Raw genomic sequence first — 22,965 nt, 5'->3', positions numbered from 1 at the left:
ATCCTCTAGCCTCCCCTTCGTTACTGCCACTCTTTTCTCGTCTATTTGCCCTTGTTCCCCGGGAAAACCCAATGCCCCTTCAATATCTGCCCCTGTTCCCTCTGCCAGAGTCGGGCGAAGGTCTGTGCATCTCAGCACTATATGCTCAATGGTCTCCCTTTCGGCTCCGCAAGCTGTGCACCAAAGGTCCACGTCTTCAAATTTAGCCCTGTATGTTTTCGTTCTCAAAACCCCCGTCCTAGCTTCGAATAATAGTGAGCTGCCCCGCGAGTTATCAAATAAGAGCTCTCTCTTAATCTCCTGTTTTTGTGGCCTATACATAGATAGCGCTGGCTTTCCGAGCATTCTTTCTTCCCACATTTTTCTTTCGGTCTCCTTCACCTCCTTTCCCACACTAGAACCACGTTGGACCCCCTCCCTCGGCTGTAGGTATCTATTCCTCAGCTTCCTCGTTCTGAGTGTCCACTTTGTGTTCAAACTTTTCATGTATAGATATTTGTACACTTTTCCTGCCCACCTTTTTTCCTCCAGTGCTGGAAGTCTCTGTTCATATTTTAGCTTACTTATTGCCTCTCTACCTTCGAATGACGTCCATCCCATGTCCCCCTGCACTCCCTCATTAGGGGTGTTCCCGTGTGCTCCTAAGGCCAACCTGCCTACACTTCTCTGTTTCGTTTCCATGCATGCCTGAACTTCCGATTTCATGCAAAGTACTGAATTTCCGAATGTGAGGCCAGGTACCATAACCCCTTTCCATACGCCCCTAACCACCTCCTACCTATTATAGTTCCATAGTGCCTTGTGTTTCATTACAGCTGAGTTCCTTTTCACTTTTTCAATCATAATTTTTTCCTGTTCTTCCAAGTACTTTTTGCCCTCATTTAGCCATATGCCCAAATACTTGTATTTTTCAACATGATCAATCTTAGTGCTTTGTATTTCCAATGGTTCCCCCCTTTCTTCATTGTATACTATTATACCAGACTTCTCTCTACTGAATTGCTGTCCCAATTTTTCTCCCTCCTCTCCACATATGCTCATTAGTCCCTGTAGCCCTACTCGGGTGTCAGTAAGTAGTACAATATCATCTGCATACATCAGTCCGGCTAGTACTTGAGCCACCTTCTGCCCTTCCAGCATATAGCTTATGTCGGTTCCTGTTGTGCTCTGTTCTAGTCTCTTTTCCATTTGGCTCATGTAAAGCATAAAAAGCAGAGGCGACAATGGACAGCCCTGCCTGAGACCTCTTCTTATTTTAGCTGGCTTAGTAGTTTTCCCTTCCCATGTTATCTCTACCTCATTATCTGTATAAACTTGTTGTAGGAACTCAATTCTCTTTCTATCTAGACCATATTCCCTCAACTGGCTCCATAACTTTTCTCGGTTTACATTTTCATAGGCTCCTCTAATGTCTAAAAAAGCTATCCATAGCGGTTTCTGCCTGGCTGTCGCTATCTCTATGCACTGTGCTATAACAAATAAATTATCATCTAGCCTTCTGTTCCTTCTAAATCCATTCTGTAGTTCTCCCAAGATCTCTTCACGTTCTGCCCATTCCTCCATTCTCTTTTTCACTATCTGCATTGCTACTCTGTATATGGCTGATGTGACAGTTAAGTATAAACCCCATGCAAGCGATCTTGCACGCGACAGCGACAGGCGACGCGATGGAGATGGCTGTCGCGTTCGCTCGTCGCCTACAAGTTGCACCCCATGCGAGCGATGACTTCGAGCGACGTCTCCCCAGTGTTGCCGGTATGAGGGCAGCAATATAGGCGCCGAAACTAGCGTGACGCGTGCTTTATTAACTTCAGTTGATGTATTTTACTGTAAAAAGCAGCATAAAATATTTCTGAAAGTCTTGCAGTAGGTTCTTATCCTCGCACCTATAAAAATTCAATCGTTTGCTCGTTCCGTGCGACAATCGGAAGTACTGGAGTTACGTACATCCAGTTCCGGCTTTGCGCTATTGGCTAGTCGCTCATAGCACTTCCGGGCGACGAGCGACGAATTCTAGATTTGCAAAACCGAGCGACCGCGCGACAAGACCGAGCGATCTGTTCAAGCGACGGCCTGATCCGTCGCGCAAACCCGTCGCTCGTCGCTGTCGCGCACAAAATCGCGCTAATGGGGTTTAGCCTTTATTGGCCTGTAGATTTAATGTTGTCCTTGCTTCCCTTACCTTTGTAAACTAATATCATTCTGCTTGATTTCCAGTACTGTGGAACATCTCCCCCTACTACTATTTGTTCAATAAGTTGTAATTTTAATTTACTTTTCTGGCCTAATATGCTTATCAATTTCATAGGTATGCCATCAGGTCCTGTCGCTGTTCCCACGGGGACCTTGTGTTCAATTCTGTACCATTCCTTACTTGTCATCCTTCTGTACTCCTCCTCTAATTCTGTCCTGCTGTTGTCATTGTTCTCCATTTCGCTACCCACTGGCTCTGCAAATGCTGCCTCTATTGTTAACCTAATATATTCCTGAGCTTCCTCTCCCTCTACCTTTGTTCCTTCTGGTGTGGTCAGTGAGTGCTGAACCACCTCTGTCTTCTTACTCTGTTGCCTTATGTGTTCCCAAAATTTCTTAGAGGCATTTCTGTCTTTTTTTCGTATCTCTAACATCCACTGTACCCCAACTTTTGCTATCGGGCTTGAATTAATGCCAATGCTTCTCTTTTCATTGTAAGGTAATCCTCCCATTTTGTCTCCACCTCTTCTTGTGTGGCTCCCCTTTTCTTCACTGCTCTGTGTTTTCTGCACGCATCTTTGCGTTGCCCTATGGCCTCCTTAACATCTCGGTCCCACCAGCTTTTCGGTTTATATTTTGTTACGCATATTTTGCTACGCATGTTGCTACGCTGCTACGGTTGCAGGATTAAAACTGAATACAGTCACCAAGTCTAGCAAGCGTCTCAGGAGCTGGCAACCTCGGCGCGTAGCAACATGGCGGCGCTCTTGAGGCTCCCGATTTCAATGCATGGGCCACGGAGGAAGGAAACTAAGGAGAGGCCCTGACGTCACTCCTTGTGAAGCAAAAGTGAAGCCGGAATCTGGCGTTGCTCATGGCGATGCTCCGCCTTTTGGGCCACCCTCCTCGCTTGTTTACATCTTTCGCGAAACCACGCCGCGCTGCGCGTGGTGTCGCGCGCTCGCGCAACATCTGGCAGAGCACGGTGCAGGTAACACAGCGCAACAAGACACGGTGACTAACGCAAACCCGCCCATTCAGCGCCTTTGCCACGGCCCAAAACCTACCAGAGCAACACGTGTGAGCGCTCAAAACCATAACAACGCCGCCATTGTGGCCCAAAAAGCGTGGCCATACAAAAAAAAATAAAAAAGCAGCAAAAAAATGAGAACCTACTACGTCATTTCCGCCACACTTTTTTCCTAGCGCGCGGAGGGGGTACGGCCTCTCCTTAGTTTCCTTCCTCCGTGGCATGGGCCTACAGTGTACTAGAAGAGTTATAGTGCCCTCACATCGCGGCAGAGATTGACGCACTTCGTGTCGACGCCGACAGGTGGCGCAATTCGCAGCGTCACCTGAAAGTTTCGTACGTATTACGGTAAAGCGGCTATCGCGCGTTGCTGTTTTGACCGTAATTAAAGTAAAATGCACGACATGCAACACACGAAGCTTCTTTTGGTGTACCTTGGCAGTGTGCACTTAACTAAATTACTATTGTTGCGGTTGATCTACAGATGGTTGGCGATGTTTTGTTGCCGGAAGCACGAAAGAACTAACCTTGTTATTAATTAACACTATTCTGTTAATAGCTTGATACGGGCGCTGCAGTCACCGTGGCAAGGGACACTCGAGTGTTTTCTCTTGCTAATCGATAAAATTTCGAGTCTGGTTTTGCTACAACGACCGTGCATCCGCGTTTCCAGCACCACCGCGCCGAATTTACCCACCACTTCGTTTTCTATTTTTCTCAGGTAAGGCGCGTGCAGCGCTGAAGTATGTTGTACTAAAGCAAACATTTTCACGTTGCCCCACCTATATCACATTCTTACGCAAAGGTACACCTCTTGGGTCTATATCTGCCACACAACGATAATCGTCGTCTGCCTTCAATTGCTTGCTTTTCCTTTCTTGAAAACGCCGCGCCCGCTACTTTCCTGTCGGGAATGATATGTCATGCTGACAACGCGAATGCCGTTCGTTACTGGGAAGTACCGGGCTCGCGGCGTTAAAGAAAGGAAATACGGATAAGACATGACGATTATTATTGCGTGGCAAGATACGACTCAAAGGGCGTAAACTTTTCTTAGAGTGCACGTTGCCCTGTCCACGCTTTTCAGCACGTTCTCTGCTTATTCCTGAGATTTCAGGCTGAGTCGACGTGCAATAAAGCACTCCGTCAAGGTCGGGGAGTTGATGTGAACTCCTATACTTGAAAGGAGTCTTTAAATAAAAAAGAAACGACAAACAGTGTTGACGCTCTGCCGTAACGCCCTCCTCTTGCGCCGAGTCATGGTCTATCCCGGAAGCGCCGGTGAAAACTCCGAATGGTTATTGTCCAGTGCGCATCGGTTTGTTTTCTTCGCGGGTGCTTTGTCATTTTCACACCTTTTCCTTTTGTTCCTGGGCTTCGGTGTCGTCTTCGTCAGCTACTGTGGTAAATTCGGTAGGATCGTGGGAACAGCGTTTTCTGATAGCAGTGGCTTCGCACGAGGAATGCGCACCTCTTTGCCGTCTATAAGGTGCACGAAGTCCCTAATTATGAATTGCAGTTGGAAGTGCAACTCACAGACGGCGCAAGATTGATCCAGTGTCTTATCTGCACGGTGGAGGTTCCTCTCCCATTCCTTTCGTTGTTCTTCATCACGTGGAGCGCTGAAAAAAAGACGCCGTTAGTGTAGTGCATCTTTCACGCGACCGTAGCTAGTTCTGCACACGGGTGCAAAGTAGTCATTTCGACGGCGGCTTGCCAATCTCACTCACTCACAGTGCACATTGAGTGAAGCGTCAAGCACAGAGGATACTGCTGAAAACGCCGGCTGGACTTGCAGTCAACAGCACGTCGATCCAAGAGGACACACTCCACACGAATCGAGGGGAAGTTTTCAGGGGTAACAGGCGGCAGCTCCTCTGGCGGGCGCCAGAGCAGTCGACGCTGAGTGCGCCACGGCGACGCGGCGCAGGGATGCGGCAGTGAGCACACTGCCCCTGTTCTAATACACTGTACATGGCATAGAGTTTCCTACAAAATTTTGTAGGAAACTCTATGGTACATGGGCCCTATGGGTAGCTTGTCCTCTAGAGTCAGTAACTCTAGTCAGTAACTCTATGGTGGTGCCTAAATCGACCGCTGGGTAGATGCCTTCACATTCTCATAAAACATGCTCCATAGTTTCCCTAGCTTTACCGCAGTAAGCACATGCTTCTTATTACTTCTTATATCTCGCTTTATAGGTGCGCGTTCTAAGGCATCCCGATCTCGCTTCGAAAAGTAATGGGCTTCCCTTTGAGTTATCATAAATTGTTTCTTTTCTTTTTTAGTTTTCCCTCTTAAGTAGTAGCCAGCAGTCCTATGAGGACTGCTGGCAGCGCCACTACCACCGTCATTCGGAAACATTCCTCGCTCCCACGGAAGCTCGCTCTTGTCGGCGGGCGGTACACTAGCCAACGACTAGGCGTCTACGGATCTAAAACAACGTCCTCGCCGCGTCTTCTAAGGCGAAGTACACATGCCGCAGCTTGTCGTCAGAGTTCCAGCTGTTGAATGCAGCGACCGTTTCGTATGTTTCCAGCAAGTTATCCGGGTCATCAAAAGGTTATCCACGGCGGACTATCCGATGTTCTAAGAGCCTGGATAGCGCTGACGAATGCAGCGCCCCTACGAAAGAGGCGGCGTCACTATTTGCACGGTGGTGGTGGTAGCGATAGTAGTAGTAGTAGTTCTGCACAGGCACTTCGTGGTCTGCTGGGGCAGCACGGGTGTCGGCGCAAGTGTGGGTAGTGGGTAGGCAGTTGCCTCTCAGTGTGACTTCGCTCGTAGCAGTGTGAGTACTGCGCTTCCTTGTGCCTCTGAGTGCGGACATTGCTGTGTTTTCCGCGCGTGCGAGTAATTTTGTGCACGGGACACCGCGGGTAGGCCCGAAAAGGTGATCGTGCAAACGGCAGTGCCGGCAGTCTACAGAGCACCGCCACAATGACGGAATATAAACTAGTTGTCGTCGGCGGTGAGTTTTCCCACTCCTGTGGCTTTCACTTCGTGATCTCGTACTCTTTTTATGTTGCCACCACTGGTCGCGCAAGTATTGTACGCTGTCGTGCCTTGGTGCGATACCTCCACCCCTTCTGGTCGTTGCACACGGAATGTCTCGTTTGCCTCACGTGGAGCGTGTTATTTCGTTTGAACGCCCTTTATTTTTCTTCCAGAACTGCGATGTATTCGCGCTTAACTGCACTTGTTGTATTCATTCGACAAATCCTGTTGTGGTACGCCGCTGTCGGCTAAACACGGTACGGCCTCGGCAATACACGGGGGCGCAGTACGTTGGTAGAACCACTGTGCGCGCCGGTGGAAAGAGCCAAACATTAACCTCTGCACTTGCAGTCTGATCTCCTACGGCGTTGCTTTGTGCCGTCGCGAATCTCGTGAGAAAAAGCGCCCCTCTTAGCAAGAATGACCGCACATAAAAACGCACGGTACAGAAAAAACGAAGGGGAGGAGGAGCGGGTCTGACCGCGTGAGAACCTCCGAGATAAATTCGCGCAATAAAACATAAAAAAGAAGCGGGAGAGAGACTCTTGTGGGTGGGGGGCCGGGTTTTCTTTCTCGCCCTCGGTTTTTTTCTTGTCCGGTTGCCTTGAGGCCTTAGGCTTAAGTGAATAGGCCTAAATCGAGGAAGCGAACGCCGGTACTATTCGATGCTGTCTTTCGCATGTGTGATGACTCGGATACTTGGCGTTTCCACATCTCCTCGCGCGCGATGTATTTGTATGTGTGTGTGTGTGTGTGTGTACGTTTCTATACTGCACTTCGAAGACACTTCGTGTTTGAGCCTTTCTTGAGCCTTTACCAGGTGGAATAAATATTTTTACGAAGCATCATTCGCCGCCCTCACATACTTCTTTGTTAACGAAATATTGCGCTACTAGTTTTTCGTCTGTGACGCCTCTTCGTGACACACAACTCCGCTGCGCTACTTCTACTTGAGTATGTCAGTTCATTAAGAAGCGCCCCCTCTGCCCAACATTCTTGGCAGTTTTCCTTTGTTGGCGCTGTCGGGCATGCGTAAAACACCGACGAGATTGCTCGAGAACAATCGGCGTCAGTTTCAGCTTGGGCGCTTTTTTTTTTTAATCTCTCGACGAGTGAAATCCAAAGATGACATGAAAAAGCGGTATTGCAGGCAAGAACTACGCTGTGGAAACCATCGTGTGTTCTGGTGGTTCGTACTGTTCCATCTTCTGAGCGCAACGCTATTTGAGCGTGGCGACTGCAGTCAAATAGCAGAAATGCACTGTCAAAGCCTGTTGCATGCTTGTGTGCCAGTCGATGGTTATGGAACGTGAAAATAAAAGGGCTCAGTGGGTCTGCGCCACTGTGGTAACATTGTGGGCATCACGAGAATTCACTGACCTAGCGGAGACCAGTGATGACAAAGCTTGTGTTTATCCATGCAGCGCACTGTACCTCTTTAAGCATTCCTTACGTTTTTGTGTGGTTTATTCATTTTCTGTTCAGGTGTTGGCATAGTTTGATGGGTCTCGTGTATAACAATGTAACCTCAGTCGATATATTTATAGCATGAAATCTGACGTTGTAAACTTTATGGCACAGTTGCTGGGCAGCTAGCAAAACATTCTCCCAGCACATTAGAAGTGCAGACAAAAGGAACATGCACTGACTTTAACCTTTCATAGGAATGTGCTTTTAACACCTGCAACCGCCTATAGAACACAGTGCAAGCCAAGAGAGGTGGCTTAATTGTGCACTTAATTTGTTCAGAATTTGCTAGTGCACAATCTGCTCGAATTTGGTGTGGGGTGAGAAGCTGTCTCTACTATGGGGCTCTTGCATTGCCCAGGGGGCGCTGCGAAAATGGTGCTAAAAAGTGCCCGCTGTCCTCAACTGGGTAGTACGAAGCTCGGTCATCTGCTTCGGAAAGCACGTTTACAATATGGACCTGCCACTTTCGGTTTTGTTGTACCGCGGCTTGCAGCGAATATCGGGCGCCGAAGATTTTTTTCAGGGGTGGCATGCTGCATAAAGGCAATAACTTATGCAACGTCGAATACGTGTACGCCGTTCAAGAAATAAGCGGCGAAGTTTTAGCGCGGTGTCAATCGCAAGTGAAGCGAGTCGCGTACGAAGTTGAACTTCAGGTAAGGTTTGCACGCCGCTAGATTCAGGTGCACAAATGCGAGGAAGTGCCTGCTATAAATGCATTCACAGCAGCGATAAGTTGGCATCATGTGTATGGAACTGCTCGAGCGCACGACAGTATGCGCGGCAACGGCAGCGGTCTTTCAGCATGCCGCGATGTACCAACTACTCGAGCGCACGATCGTACGCGCCGTGACAGCAGTGGTCTTTCGACATGCCGCGAAACGGCGGGCCTCCTGCAATCTTTGTTGACTGCATGCTGCTCGACAAGTAGTTATGCCTGCACTGTAGTAGCGGCCATCTGTCCCTTTAGCAACTGATAAATAACCGATGCTATGCATATGAGCTCGCAGTAATGTAGGTGCGAATCGCGCTGCAGCGCAAGCTCGTGCGCTGCTCACTTGATGTAGCTTTTAATGACAGTGCTCGAACATCGATGTGCTGCAATCAATACTACCTTGTTGCGCTGCCTCAACGTGCTGGCTTGAAGTCAAGGATAAGCACATTTAACTCTCTAACCTGTGCTGCTCGAAGTGGGGTAGTGAATTGTCACCGAATCAGCCCGACCATTGGTGCTCATTTGCATGCACCACTTCGCACGGGTGGAATTGTTAATTGTCGCTGTGGCCGGGTCTCGAATCGTGAATCGCCAGCCATGCCTGCTGCTATGTTGGTCTGCTGTTGGGGCTGTAGGTGCAAAAGACCAAGTTTTAGAATGCAGATAAGCAAGGTTCAAGACAGGCGAAGCAGTCGGCATGGCGCAAAGTTTCGCTTACCCAGCGTGCCCGACGCTCCGCTTCGCGAGGCCTTGACGGAAAACGGTAGAATCTGATGTTAGGATTCAGGCCTTCTTGTTCATGGCAGCCTACAATGCAGAAGTAACGACGGTGACACTTTTTCGAGGCTGAGCTAGGTCTCTTCGGATCGGCGTTGCTGATTCCTTCTGCTTCCAGCATTACGTCTCATGGAGAGTCCGTTTTCGTTAAACTATAGGCTGCAACGAGCTCGCAGCGTGGTCTGTTAGAAGTGACTAGCCTTTTCGCACTCGCAACAAGGCAGAAAAAAGTGCGTATCGATGCAAAAGTCGGCCTAGAAATGTGCTTCGCCGCAGCCAGGGCTCAACACGATCCAAGCAGGTACGACCCAGATGTCATTTCCCGCGCCGCCACCAGGCGCCGCTACTATTGGCCTCGAGCTCCACCACTGGAAAAGCTGGCGCCACAGTCGGCGTGACATGCTATTAGGGATGATGTGGACATAGTGGCTGCTTCGGCAGCGCCGGAGCGAGCTGAAAACGACAGTTCAAATTCCGTCGTACGCTGCGGTTCTCATTTGGTGGCGAGATTTTCCCGCTTCGAATGTCTCCATTACAATGCTTGAAAGCACTACAATAGGTAGTGGCTGCCTTTGAAGGCGCGCAACATGGTAGGCTACTGCTCGGTGCCGGTGCCGGACGTACGCAACGGAGCCCGGTGTCAGCCTTATTCACACGTAGCCGCAGGGCAAGAAGCTGCGTGAAGCTTGACTCGCGAAACATAAAACTGGCAAACAGCCATCGGCTACAACTATGGTATACAGCAAGCACAGACGCGAGGAAGATTTCTGCTACGGCGCCGGGTCTGCGTGTTCGGAAAACGCACACTGAGACGCTCGCCCGACTAATGTCATGATGGTTTGGTCTTTGAATTGTCAAGTTCACTGGAGTGGAAAGGGAGCGGTAAGAAGCACATTAAAAATAAGTATGACATATGGTCATGTTTGTGTTATGAATTAATGCACTGGATTACAAAAATGAAGCAGCGGGAAATCGCATGCTGAGAACACCGATAAACATACAATGCGACGCAACTCGAGGAATGATATTGAAACGTCCAAGAATTTAGAAGAAAAAAAAGAAAGATTGAATCGTCGCAACGGCTCAGGCGTCGAAGTCTCTACAATGAAATTATTTTTTAACAGCTCTGATAGCGCTCACGCAACAATGGTTGCTTGTATACTGTCAAATGCTTATATTCTGCGGCCTAAAGCTCATGGCACGGTGCGAAAACGCGCACGCGGCGAAAGCGAAGCAGTGCGTGGACAAGCATGTAGACGTGCAGTCGGTCGCTGCGAATCTGTGCGATCGCTGCATGGAGGCTTAATTCTATTACGCTCCATTTAGTTATACAAACAATACAAGAACATATTTCACATAGTTTGCTCTCAGCGTTTGCCTACCTTTCACGCAAGAAGCCAGTTCGGAGGCTCCATCGCGGCGACCGCGCGCAGTGGCGTTGCGTTCACTGTACGTATTCGGTAAAGAGATAGCGTCTGTAAACGATTCTGTGCTTTCAGTTTGCCCAAGATTATTATTTAGACCGTAAAAAACTTCTCTCGTTTTGAAAGTACTTACAGAAATGTCCGGGAGAGCTCGCGCGTGGTGTTTTCAGTGAGCGCTGACCGCAAAACCTGTGAGGAGCGCGCCGCACGATCCCTCATACTACGCCAGCGAGGCGCTTCCGATAGATGGCGACTCCGTAACTCCTTGCCGCCAATACCTCAAACTCCAGCGCAAGACGCCCATAGTTTTCTTCACTGGTAAGCTATTGTGGCACCTGCCGTGGTTGCTCGGTGCCTATGGTGTTTGGCTGCTGAGCACGAGTTTGCAGGATCAAATGCCAGCCATGGCGGCCACATCCTGATGGGGGCGAAATGCGAAAACACCCATGTACTTGATTTAGGTGCATGTTAAAGAACTCCAGGTGGTTGAAATTTCCAGAGTCCTCCACTACGGCATGCCTCATAATCAGAAAGTGGTTTTTGCACGTAAAACCCCATAATTTTTTTAAGCTATTGCATCAGGTTGTAACATTCTTTAAATAGCATGGCTGATACAAACGACAAATGCTGTTTATGGCTCAGACATCTACAGTGGTCACAATGTTGGGGTGGCAAATTATAAAATTACCTTCTTTCCTAAACCGGACTCATTTTTCCACCTTACATTGATAATGGCTTCTTTTTCCCAAGTGTGGCAAAATGGGCTTGTTGGTACTTCTTCAATGGCAGTAGTTGAGCGCTTGCTTGGTAAAGATGAGGAGAAAAAAAAAAGAATGTGTCCATGCGTCTCCTTTATTTATTTTTTGTCCTCATTTGTACTAAGCGCTCAACAGCTGCCATACTTTTTCACACCATTACTTAGAATTGAGAGGATATAAATGTTGCAAGTAGGGAAAATCAGGTTTGAAGAGAGTTAAAGAGTAAGTGGTCATTATGCAGCTTGAAATATATATATATATATATATATATATATATATATATATATATATATATATATAAATGAGCCGCATTATATATTTCCATAGAGACATGCAGGAGCACACACACACAAAAAAAAAACAAAAAAAAAACAGGCGTCAATATGGCCATACAGATACAACAGTGGTATATGGGCTGTGCGACACGAGGTTCACATTGATGATGATGCACATACGAGCTAACATGCTTTTGCTGTAGTATATTTACTATTGAGACACTGATTGGTGGCGCTAGCTCTCGTACTGGAGTTGCCTTTGACTGGTGATGCAGCTACTTCTCAGGGAGTCGCACAATATCGAGCGGACATTGAGAAAACTCTCTTGCCACATTAATGATTGCCTTGTCTGGAGGATGCTCACTGCAGCCTAATCCAATATCCAAAGCTTTGATTAGAACTTAAGGCTCATTGCTTAGACTTTGGAGCTGTTTGTAGTCTCACGAGTCTCTGTGCCTCCGTAAACTGTTGTTCTTTTCTCAATTACTTTGCAGCAGTATTCTGCAGACATTGGTAGTGAGGAAGTTATGTAGGCTTACGCCAACACGAACTGTTCTGTAGCAATAGAGGCTCAAACCATTATTGTGAGCACCTCTCTTAATGGCCCAGTTGTTTCAAGTGGAGGCCCACTGGTGCCGCAGTGCATGTACACCATGCATTGTAGACCATGGAAACTTATACTTTAAGCAATAAGTTAGAAAAACGGGCGAGTTAGAAAGGGTGCATACTTATTAACCAGCATAAAAATAATGGAAGACAAAGAGTAAGAACACGGGACGAGCACTGTCTGACAACTGAAATTTATTGAACAAGATGCTCGAAAAAGAAAACACGAATAAACCAGCTACTTGCATGCACAGGAAATTTAAGTCACCTGGAAATAGTTGCTGAGCAAGTGCATTTCACAATCTAACAGAACGACAGATGGCTCACAAAGTCTTCACGCAACCTTTCTATATTGTCAGATGTCTCCAGAGAGGACTGGTGACAATTCATGGGCACAGCTGGGCTTCTGATAAACAACGGTAGTGGGACCGGGCTATCGACTGGGCCGGGGTAGCATGCGCACTACTTCATTCTTGTCCTTCCTGCTTCTTGCACACTGTGGGCATTTCAGCCCTTCCTCAAAAAGGGTATTTGCTCGATGGTTAAAAAGCGGTGTAAGAAAAAACGGCGGAAATAAAACATGGTCAAGGCAGATTATCGCGCGGAGAACAGTGACAGCTACAGGAAGGACACTAGTGCAGCAGAGGTGGAGCATGTTGTGCAGAGTCTAAAGAAACAGATAGGTATCTGCATTAGCTGCAAATATGAGTGCAAATATAAAAATCAGTGAATGAAGAAAAAAAAAACGCCCAACATAAGGCTTCATGTGTACAATGCGAACGCTGTCAGGGCTACGTTATGATCTATGCCGTGCTTGAGCTGCACTGTCCGGAATGACTTCGTGGTTCACGTTACTGATGAAGGCAAAGCACTTTGTGTAGGCCAAATACCAGCTCAGCAACTTTTAGCAAAGGCCATGAAGGTGAACAGGGGTCCACACCGACATTTGGTCTCCGGGATTGTAGCACACTGGTCAGTGGCGGGTGTTATATAACGCCATGCGCCTGCGTGCTGCTGCTGACCGATGTGTGGCCGCGCAAGCTGGCGAGCTTCCTCAGCATGCTGAGCAAATTTTTCGGCGTCAGTAGTTAGGTGCTCGGTGTCTTGGCATGGAAGCATAGCGTCCAGCATCATCTGAACTTTGCGGCCATAAAGGAAGCAAAATGGTGTGAAGCACGTTGTTTTTTGTGCGGAGGTATTAAACGCGAAGGTCAGATAAGGCAAGATATAATAATAATAATAATAATAATAACCTTTATTACATCCAGTCATGTCATGGTTACAAATCCAGCCCGTATAAGCAACATTGCTTGTGTGCGAGGCTGGGCAGTCAGCTGGTAGTACTGGTATGTGTACAAATAAATAAATCAATAAATATAAAGAAGAAATATAGGAAAAAACATAATATTGCAGAAAAAGATAATGTTGCATCAACAGGAAAAAACGACATTGACGTTAAAGATAACTTCACAGCCAGGTTCGCATGCTTCAAATCCCGAAGAAAAAGTTTTAAAAAATATGGGCATTCAGTATCACCCACGACCTTAAATGGGATTTTATTTTTTTAAATGTTCCTGCGCTATCATTCTCATTCAATTTATTGAAAGTAGCTGGCACCTAGAAAGCACGAGTCCTCTTGCCGTAGTTTGTGTACACACGAGGTACCACATATTTTTCTGTTTGAAGTAAGCTGTGAGATTTCACGTGTTCAAGTTTTTGAAATTAGTAGAAAAACAACTATTACACATGGCGTCGGACAAAACTTGTTGCATTACAAACATGTGTGACTGGTACATGCTCAGCAAGACATCTTCCCCATGTCCAAGTGTGCCATACGAGAGGCTATAGCAATTTTTTTAGGATGCGGTTAATTATCTTCAGTCTACTAGAAGAAGCAAAGCCATAAATTGTTATTCCGTACCTTATGATTGATTCACCAACTGCTTCGTAAGCCATCACAAAGATTTTAGGGCATACAAATGAGCGCATACAGCACGTAAGCGCCTCGCGAGCTCTTCAGTGTGGACATTCCATGACAAAGTGCTATCGAAGTGTAGCCCCGGGTATTTTGCATTATTTGCCAGAGTTGCCAGAGTACATAAGCATGCAAGCCAGTCACTGGTGTGGACATAAACAGGGGAAATATCCGTGACTACTTGATATGGGCCCTGAAAACATATCATGTTAGCCTTCAATTTATTAATAAACATTTTGTTGTTAATGAGCCAATCAAGTAGTTTAGACATCATACTGTAGCAGCTTACTCTAGCAGCTTCGTTTGAAAGTTTGTTTGATATAACCAAAGCCGTGTCATCAGCGTATAAATTTTTGATTTTAGTGGTAAGCAAGCAAGATCATTCATGTAAATGTTAAACAAAAGCAGTCCCAATACAGACCCTTGTGGTACCCCTGATTTGACACACAACAAAGAAATATAGGACTCCGCCACACTACTGTCTGCCTGTTAAGTAGTTTTTAAGAAAATGAGTCATACGGGCCCCTGAAACCACATCTGCTTAGTTTTGATAGTAACTGTTCATGATCTAATGTGTCAAATGCTCATTGTAAGTCAAAGAAAAGAGTCAAAACAACATTGTTTTTATCAATTTCGTTACAGATATAGTCATTAAAATCTTCCAACAGGCCCACAGTACTCTGTCCTGAGCAAAAGCCAAACTGCGCTGGGTTAATAAGGCTAAACGTTTCACAGAATGAGGCCATATTAACATAGACTATTTTTTCCAATATGCTGGCCAAAGACGAATGAATTGAAATTGGTCGGTAATTCTCGTAAAGTTTTCGAGATCCTTTATTATAAAGACATCTCAAAATGGTAACTTTCATGTTTTCATGTATCTGACCGGTTTTTAATATGATCCCATGTAAAAACGTTTTGTGCGCAAACAAACGGGGACAAAGAAGAGGAGCAACACAAGGACGCGCGCTTTATAACAACTGGTTTTATTTTCGAAAAACTTCCTGCTTCCTGACCAGGTGGCTTTGGTCCACGGCATTTTATCTGAAGTGTTATATGTGCTATAGGCGTGCTCTGTTTTACTAGATCGTGTAGATCTGTGGGTATTTAAGCAGGAAGTTCTTCGAAAATAAAAGCAGTTGTTATAAAGCGCTCGTCCTTGTGTTGCTCCTCTTCTTTGTCCTTGTTTGTTTGCACACAAAAAGTTTTTAAATAATGAAACTGTTCCAACTAGGCCGACTCGCAGTTATGATCCCATGTATTGTGCTGGACGTCATTGTACATAGAGATCATGTCCGTGATGGTCTCGTTTAAGCGCTCCGTAAGTCCGCTGGACTGCGGACGGTAAGCAGTCGTTTTACGATGGACAGCGTTCACAGCAGTGCTGTGAACGCTGTCCTTCTGTCTGGCACCATGACGCAATACAATGTGGCAAACATTGCGTCTCTGTCTCGGCATCACGGGTTAAATAGTCAGTCGTGACAATCACCTACTTGTTGCCATCAGTTGACAGAGAAAAAGGATCAAGAATGTCTAAGCGGACTTGGTTGAATGGCTTATGAGGTGCTTCGATGGGTTGCTTTAACCTGGCAGGCTTCGTGTGCGCCGGCTTTCACTGCTGAGATTCACGGCAGCCTTTAATGTAGTGTTTGGCACTTGCTGAAAGCCCGGTCAAGTAATAATCTCACTACTCTAGCAATCGTTCGTGAGGAGCCTAAGTGGCCTGATGTGGGCTCGTCATGGCAAGCGAAAAGAACGTTGTCCCGCAAATCTTTTGGAACCACGAGGAGGTAGGCTTAGTCATTTGAACGGGCGTTTTTCTTGTAAAGCACATTGTCTCGTAGATAGAAGGGCGTCACTACGCGACGTAGATGGTGTGGAATGGTTGTCGGGCGGCCCTCTAAGTGGTCGATGATAGGTTGAATTTCAGCGTTGTCACGCTGCCGTCTTATCAAGTCCAATGTAGTAATAGCACCAAGCAAGCCATTGCACCTGTGTTTATCTTCCTTTCTGTTGTACCGTCCCATTATAGCAAGGTGGTCCTCATGAACATACTATGTTGCTGAAATGTGGACATTTGCCGCATTGGCCATTTTTTTCTGCACCTTTCTGCATTTGACATGGCCTGGTCCATTGCTGTCGCCTATCTTGATGTGGGTTCTCCGCTAGTACCCAGTGCCCAGCTAGGTCCAGCTTTCGAAGGGTGATCACAGTGTGGCCCAGATCAGGCTGAGCAACCCATGTGCGATATTGTTTGACCGCCACCTCAGATTTTCATGATGTATGGAGGTGTCCTGCTTAACATGGCACAAAGCTGCATCCCACCATGTGTACTTTTAATTCGTTGCATTGAAAGATTGTATAATTATAACAATATGCTGCACATCTGAGGATTAGAGGCCTGACACTGTGTTTAGAGAGCCTAGAGCCATCTCATAAAACAAAGAGAGGCAAAAACTCTGCAAGTACATGTATTTCTTTAGGAAATCTCCACGTTTGTAGGACGGGGAGATTTGCACACATGTAGTAGGTGCTCACTCTGGCACCTAGTACATGTGTGTGGTGTTGCCTCGATGTTCGCATCTTGGCTGTTGATAAACTGCTAGTTGGTTAGGATGTAAGTACCAAAAAAGAAAGATGTAATTGGCCAAAGGTGCAGTACTCTACAAGTTTGACTTGGTTTGACGCTTGGTGTGTGTGAACTTCCTGCACTGTGTACCAGGCCTTAATACCGAGCACACCTTGATATTGTGGGAATTTATAAGCTATTCTTTATCATCTGTACATGATCATCATCATGTGGAGTTCATATGGGGTTCTTCATCATCGCTTGTGGGGCTGGCTCTCAAGTGTGATCCGTGCTGTGAGCGTGGTCGGTTCGCCGCATCTTTGACGCAGAATAAACACTGTTATAACGGCTGCTTCACAAGTGGTGGAGTGTGCTCTTCGGTCCTCCGTCCTTTGACTCTCCGCTCAACCTCCTGGAGCTTCAATCGGGTCACCGATTGTGCCAGCTGTCCGCCAGCATGTCGCAGCACGAGCCAACAGGCACTTCTACTTCCACCATCTCGGCCTCGGCTACCCCAGCCTCTCCGTATTGGGTTGTCAGTGGGCACCAGCGTGATCCCCATGTGTTTGATTGACTTCGTGGTAAAGACGTCGAGGATTGGCTGGACGACTATGACCGATCTGTTTGCTGGACTTCGCGGTGAAGACGTCGAGGATTGGCGGGACGACTATGACCGAGTGAATTCGGCTAACCGTTTGGACGATGCGTCTAAGCTATGTCACGTCGCCTTTTATCTGACAGGAGTAGCGAAGACTTGGTTTTTCAAACGTGAGGTTGATCTCACGGACTGGGGCGCTTTCAAACAGCAGCTCCACCAAATCTTTGGCACACCGGCTGTTCGTTCTGCCCTCGCAAAAAAGACGCTCGACACCCGCAAGTAACAACTCGGGGAATCTTATACGTCGTACATCGAGGATGTGCTTGCTCTTTGTCAGCACGTGAACACGGCCATGACCGAATCTGACAGGGTTCGCCACATCCTCAAAGGCATCGGGGCTATTGCTTTCAATGCTTTAGCCATCAAGAACCCCGCCACCGTCGCTGATATCTTCGCTACTTGCCAGCGCCTTGACGAACTCTAATCAGTACGGCTGCAACCAGACACCACTGCAAACACTACCGCCGACGACCCTATGTTACGAGCAATGATACGCGCAATAATTCAAGAAGAGCTACAGTATCTTGGCTTAGCCGCAGGGCCTATGCCTTCTCATGCCCTGGCTACCAAACTGCGAGACGTTATCAAAGAGGAATTGGCGTCCATGGCTGGTGCAGCATACACGGACCCTCTAACCCCTACGACCCCACCAATGTACGCACAAGTAGCCGCAGTCAATCCAGTCATCGTTCCACCGATTCCTCCAAAACCAACACCGGCTCACATGGCTTCCATGACTACCAGTGCACCTACCCAAACCAGCTATCCGCAGTGGTGTCCTCCTCGTCCCATTTGCTACTACTGCGGCTATCGTGGCCACATAGCACGCTTTTGCTGCAAGCACCAGCAAGGCGAGCGTCGCGGATATGACGTATACGAACGGGATGACTTTTCGCCCGGAGCTACTTTCCAAAGTCTAGGGAGCTTCCATGACCAACGCCGTCCTTATGGTCCACTGCGCGACCGCTCTCCATCGCCTACTGTGGCATCCGAGACTGCTCAGGCGTACCGTCCTGCGAGACGCCGCTCGCCGTCACCCCTTCGCCGCTCTACGTCCCCACTGAGACCTGCTTCTCAATTCGCTGATCGTCCGGAAAACTGAATTATGCAGCTTTTGGAGGAAAAGCTGCATTGAACGACAGGACAGAAATTCCTCCATCGCGTCCGTGCAATATGATATTGGTTGTCATAGGAGGTGTACAAGTACAAGCTTTGATAGACACTGGTGCTAGTGTTTCAGTTATACACTGCGAATTGTATTCGCGACTTCGGAAAGTTACGACCCCCTGTGATGGACCTACGCTACCCGCTGCTCAAGGGGCTGCCATTTGACCTATCGCGATGTGCACTGCTCGTATTTCCATCGATGGACTTCTGCATTATGTACAATTTGCAGTGCTAAGTTCGTGTGCCCAGCAGCTCATATTGGGATGGGATTTTCTTTCTACGGCCTCCGCCTCCATCTGCTGCGGGCAACGCCTTCTCCACATGACCGACACGACCTATTCACTTCATGCAGATGACGCACCACTTCACTTGCTTGCTGCAGAAGATACCGCGCTACCTCCTCACCATCAAAGCATCGTTACCATCACGTCTGACATCATTGACTGCGGCGACATGCTTGTATTACCATCTGCACGCTGTCTTGCAAGAGGGATAGCCTTTGCATCAGGGCTGATTCGGTTTGATCATGGCTCTGCACTTCTCTACGCTACAAACCCGACATCAGAAAAGATTCTCGTCCCTAAAGGCACTACATTGGCTTACGCCGCTGAATTGGAGTCAATATCGGTTGTTTCCGTTGAACCAGCTTCCTCTGAAGTTCCTTGTACCGGACGGGCCGCATCTCCTTCAGCTCTTGCAGCTGCCATCAGTTCCGACCTGACACCGTCGCAGTCACAACAATTGCTTGCTTTGCTCCAAAAACATGAAGCTTCGTTGGGAAAGGCTTCGATTACGACGCATCGGATAGAGACAGATGGTACATCCATCGTGCGCCGTAGACCATATCGCGTATCGCTAGCCGAGAGGAAAGTCATTGATGAGAATGTCACCGACATGCTTCAACGGAACATAATGCGCCCCTCCGCTAGCCCTTGGTCTTCCCCCATTGTTTTGGTTCGAAAAAAAGACGGCTCTGTTCGATTTTGTGTCGACTACCGAGCACTTAACAAGATCACGCACAAGGATGTATACCCTATGCCGCAAATAGACAATGCCTTGGATTCCCTACAGGGTGCCGAGTACTTCTCCAGCATCGATCTTCATTCCGGCTACTGGATACCTATGCATGAGGACGATAAAGAGAAAACAGTGGTTTCAACACCATATGGGCTCTATGAGTTTAATGGCATGCCATTCGGCCTCTGCAACGCGCCCGCAACGTTCGAGCGCATGATTGACACCGTTCTTCGCGGCCTGGAGTGGAAGACTTGCTTGTGCTACCTGGACGATGTTGTTTTCTCGTCAACCTTCTCTCAGCACCTGCAACGTCTGGATGAAGTTCTCACGTGCCTTGCCCACGCTGGTCTTCAGCTAGACACCAAGAATTGTCATTTTGCGAGCAAGACGATCAAAGTACTAGGTCACATTGTGAGCAAAGATGGCATTCGTCCTCATCCTGACAAGGTTTCGGCAGTTCAACACTTCCTTCGCCCCGAAAACACCAAAGATTTGCGTAGTTTCTTAGGCCTCGCTTTCTATTTTCGCCGATTCATACGAGGCTTCGCCTCAATAGTGTCACCTCTGCACAAATTACTGGGTTCTTATGTTCCCTTTGTGTGATCTCCCGAATGTGAATCTGCGTTCGCCCATCTGAAGCGCGCTCTCACATCTGAGTACTATGCCATTTTGATGAAGCTGCTCCTACCCTCCTGCATATGGATGCTAGTGATCACGGCATTAGTGGCATTCTCCTACAGCGAGACGACACTTTAGGTGAGAGGGTCGTCGCATACGCAAGTCGCGTTCTGACAAATGCCGAAAAGAATTACACCATCACGGAGCAGGAATGTCTAGCTATCATTTGGTCTGTGCAGAAGTTTCGACCTTATCTTCACGGCTGCAATTTTACGATCATTACAGACCATCATGCATTATGCTGGCTTTCAATGCTGAAGAACTTGTCAGGACGACTTGGTTGGTGGATTCTTCGTCTGCAAGAATAAGACTTTACTATTACCTACAAGTGCGGAAAAAAACACCAAGGTGCCGACGCACTCTCTCGCTGTCCGCTTCCTACGACACCATGCAATGGACCTCAAACTACCATCAGTGACAAGCTTTTGCATAATCCCTCCTCACATGCTTTCTTGTTGGCCACTGTTGATGAGATGCCTCCACACAACAAATCCTTCCAATCTCATCAGCTTGCCGACTCTTACTGTCGGCGCATCATAGACCACCTTCAAGGAGCTTCGCGCCCGCCTAACGCCCGCCTTCGTCGACAGCTGACGCAATTTAAAATTGACAACCGTGTCCTGTACCGTCATGTCTATCACCCTGACGGTCAACACTGGGTTCCTGTCCTGCCACGCTCTCTACGTGCTCATGTCCTGCAGGCTTCTCACGACAACATGACTGCTGGTCGCCTTGGTTTCCAGAAAACCTATGACCGCATCAAAGGTCGCTTCTACTGGCCTGGATTGTCCGCCAGTGTAGCGAGGTATGTCGCTTCCTGTGCCCTATGTCAGCGTTGAAAGCTTCCTACATCAGCTCCAAGCGGACACCTGCAACCAGTTCCTTGTCCGTCGCAACCATTTGAGGTCGTTGGCATTGACCTGTATGGTCCTCTTCCTGTGACTCTCACCGGTGAACGATGGATTGTGACAGCCGTTGATCACTTGACACGCTACGCCGAAACAACTTGTAGGAGTTCTGCCTCAGCCTCTGAAGTTGCTGCATTCATACTTCAATCCTTAATACTGCGTCACGGTGCTCCTCGCGTCCTCCTGAGCTACCGTGGAAAAGCATTCCTCTCGCAACTACTAGACGAAGTACTCAGAGCGTCCGGAACCACCCACAAGACTACCTCCAGTTACCAGCCGCAAACCAATGGCCTCGCAGAGTGATTTCATCGCATGCTGTCAGACATGCTAGCCATGTACATCGAACAGGATCACAGAAACTGGGACGCAATTTCGCCATTCGTGACTTTTGCATATAATACCGCCGTTCAACGCACGACCGGTTACTCGCCATTCTACCTTGTCTATGGTCGTTCGCCCTCTTCCTGTCTTGACGTCTCTTTCTTCGCGCCAACTGTCCATCAATTTCCATCCTCCTGTGAAGAATATGTGTCCCGCATTCTGCGTTGTCGCCAGCTCGCCTGCATCAACACCGAAGCCTGGCAACAGGACCGCAAGCAGCATTACGACGCCTCTCATCGTGTCGTGTGCTTCCGCCCTGGCAAGGACGTGCTACTCCGGACACCAGTTCGTACTCCTGGCTTGTGTGACAAGTTTCAGCTTCGGTTCATCGGCCCCTACAAAGCCTTGGAGCAGACTTCTCCGGTTAACTATCGCGTGGTACCGGTTATTGTTCCAAATGACCGCCGCTGCCGCGCCACTGAGATTGTCCACGTTTCCCATATGAAGCCTTTCACGAGGTGTTTGCCACCCCTTTGGATTGCGGCCAGGATGGCCACTCTCGCGCGAGGGGACATTAGTGTGGGAATTTATAAGCTATTCTTTATCATCTGTACATGATCATCATCATGTGGGGTTCATACGGGGTTCTTCTTCATCATCGCTTGTGGGGCTGGCTCTCGAGTGTGATCTGTGCTGTGGGCGTGGTCTGTTCGCCACATCTTTGACGCGGAATAAACACTGTTATGACTGCTGTGTCACAATATAACCCTGGTGAATGGTCTAAAACTCGGAAGTCTGATGAAATAATTTGTCCTGGAAGAATTGGCCCCTGTTCATAGTGAAATTGTGAGCAGGGAGGGTGCAAGGTTATATGTGTCTGAGTACATGACATTGGATGGCTGCGTAAGTCAGGTTAACATTTCTGGTGTTTCGATTCAAAGCTTGTGCAGTTGTCTGGATAAATAGCAACTCAAGATCAGGTCTTGCATAAGTTGAGCATGCGGTCGGGTAGTGGTAAACTGCTCCCGGTTGGGTGCATACCTCGTCAAATGGTTGACTTCCACGGTTGCTGCAGATCCCAAAGCAAAGTCCAGTGTGGACCATTTGAACCGACATAAATGCAAGAGTGACTAGATTATCCTAAAGCTTCCGTGGCACTCATCCATTTGGCATGACAAATTTTCTTGTACTAAGGTCTAAATCCAAGCATGTATACTCTGAGTTGTTCTGTGCAGCATTGCCTAGGCTCGCGGGTCCAGATTCTTGCACACCAAGGTACAGTGCCACAGCTCGGAACCCATTAGACAAAATGGTCTTCTCGGCAGGTGTTCTCTAGGAAGCTTCTCTGCAGGTTACCGGGCAGTTTATTGGGCAATTTCGCTTCGTTCTTTAATAAAATATACGTTGAGGCTCTATGATACTGAAAA

The 22,965-nt window shown here is 47.8% G+C and overlaps 1 protein-coding gene across 2 annotated transcripts in view; it reads left to right on the top strand.

Annotated features, from left to right (window-relative positions):
- The first annotated feature begins 5,743 nt into the window (after positions 1 to 5,743).
- The window catches only part of Ras85D (GTPase ras-like protein 1), a 137,861-nt gene continuing 120,639 nt past the window's right edge, over positions 5,744 to 22,965 (top strand). Inside the window, exon 1 of one of the 2 annotated variants that reach the window (XM_075673385.1) lies at positions 5,744 to 6,194. In XM_075673385.1, the coding sequence (XP_075529500.1) occupies positions 6,164 to 6,194 (31 nt within the window). In that variant the 5' untranslated portion in view covers positions 5,744 to 6,163. The remainder of the gene's footprint in view (positions 6,195 to 22,965) is intronic. The other variant, XM_075673384.1, reaches the window with a different exon arrangement.

This window comes from Dermacentor variabilis, chromosome 10 (assembly GCF_050947875.1).
Source record: "Dermacentor variabilis isolate Ectoservices chromosome 10, ASM5094787v1, whole genome shotgun sequence".
NCBI lineage: Eukaryota > Metazoa > Arthropoda > Arachnida > Ixodida > Ixodidae > Dermacentor > Dermacentor variabilis.
Note: the sequence above shows the minus strand (reverse complement) of the source record. Positions and strands in the feature narration are given on the sequence as shown.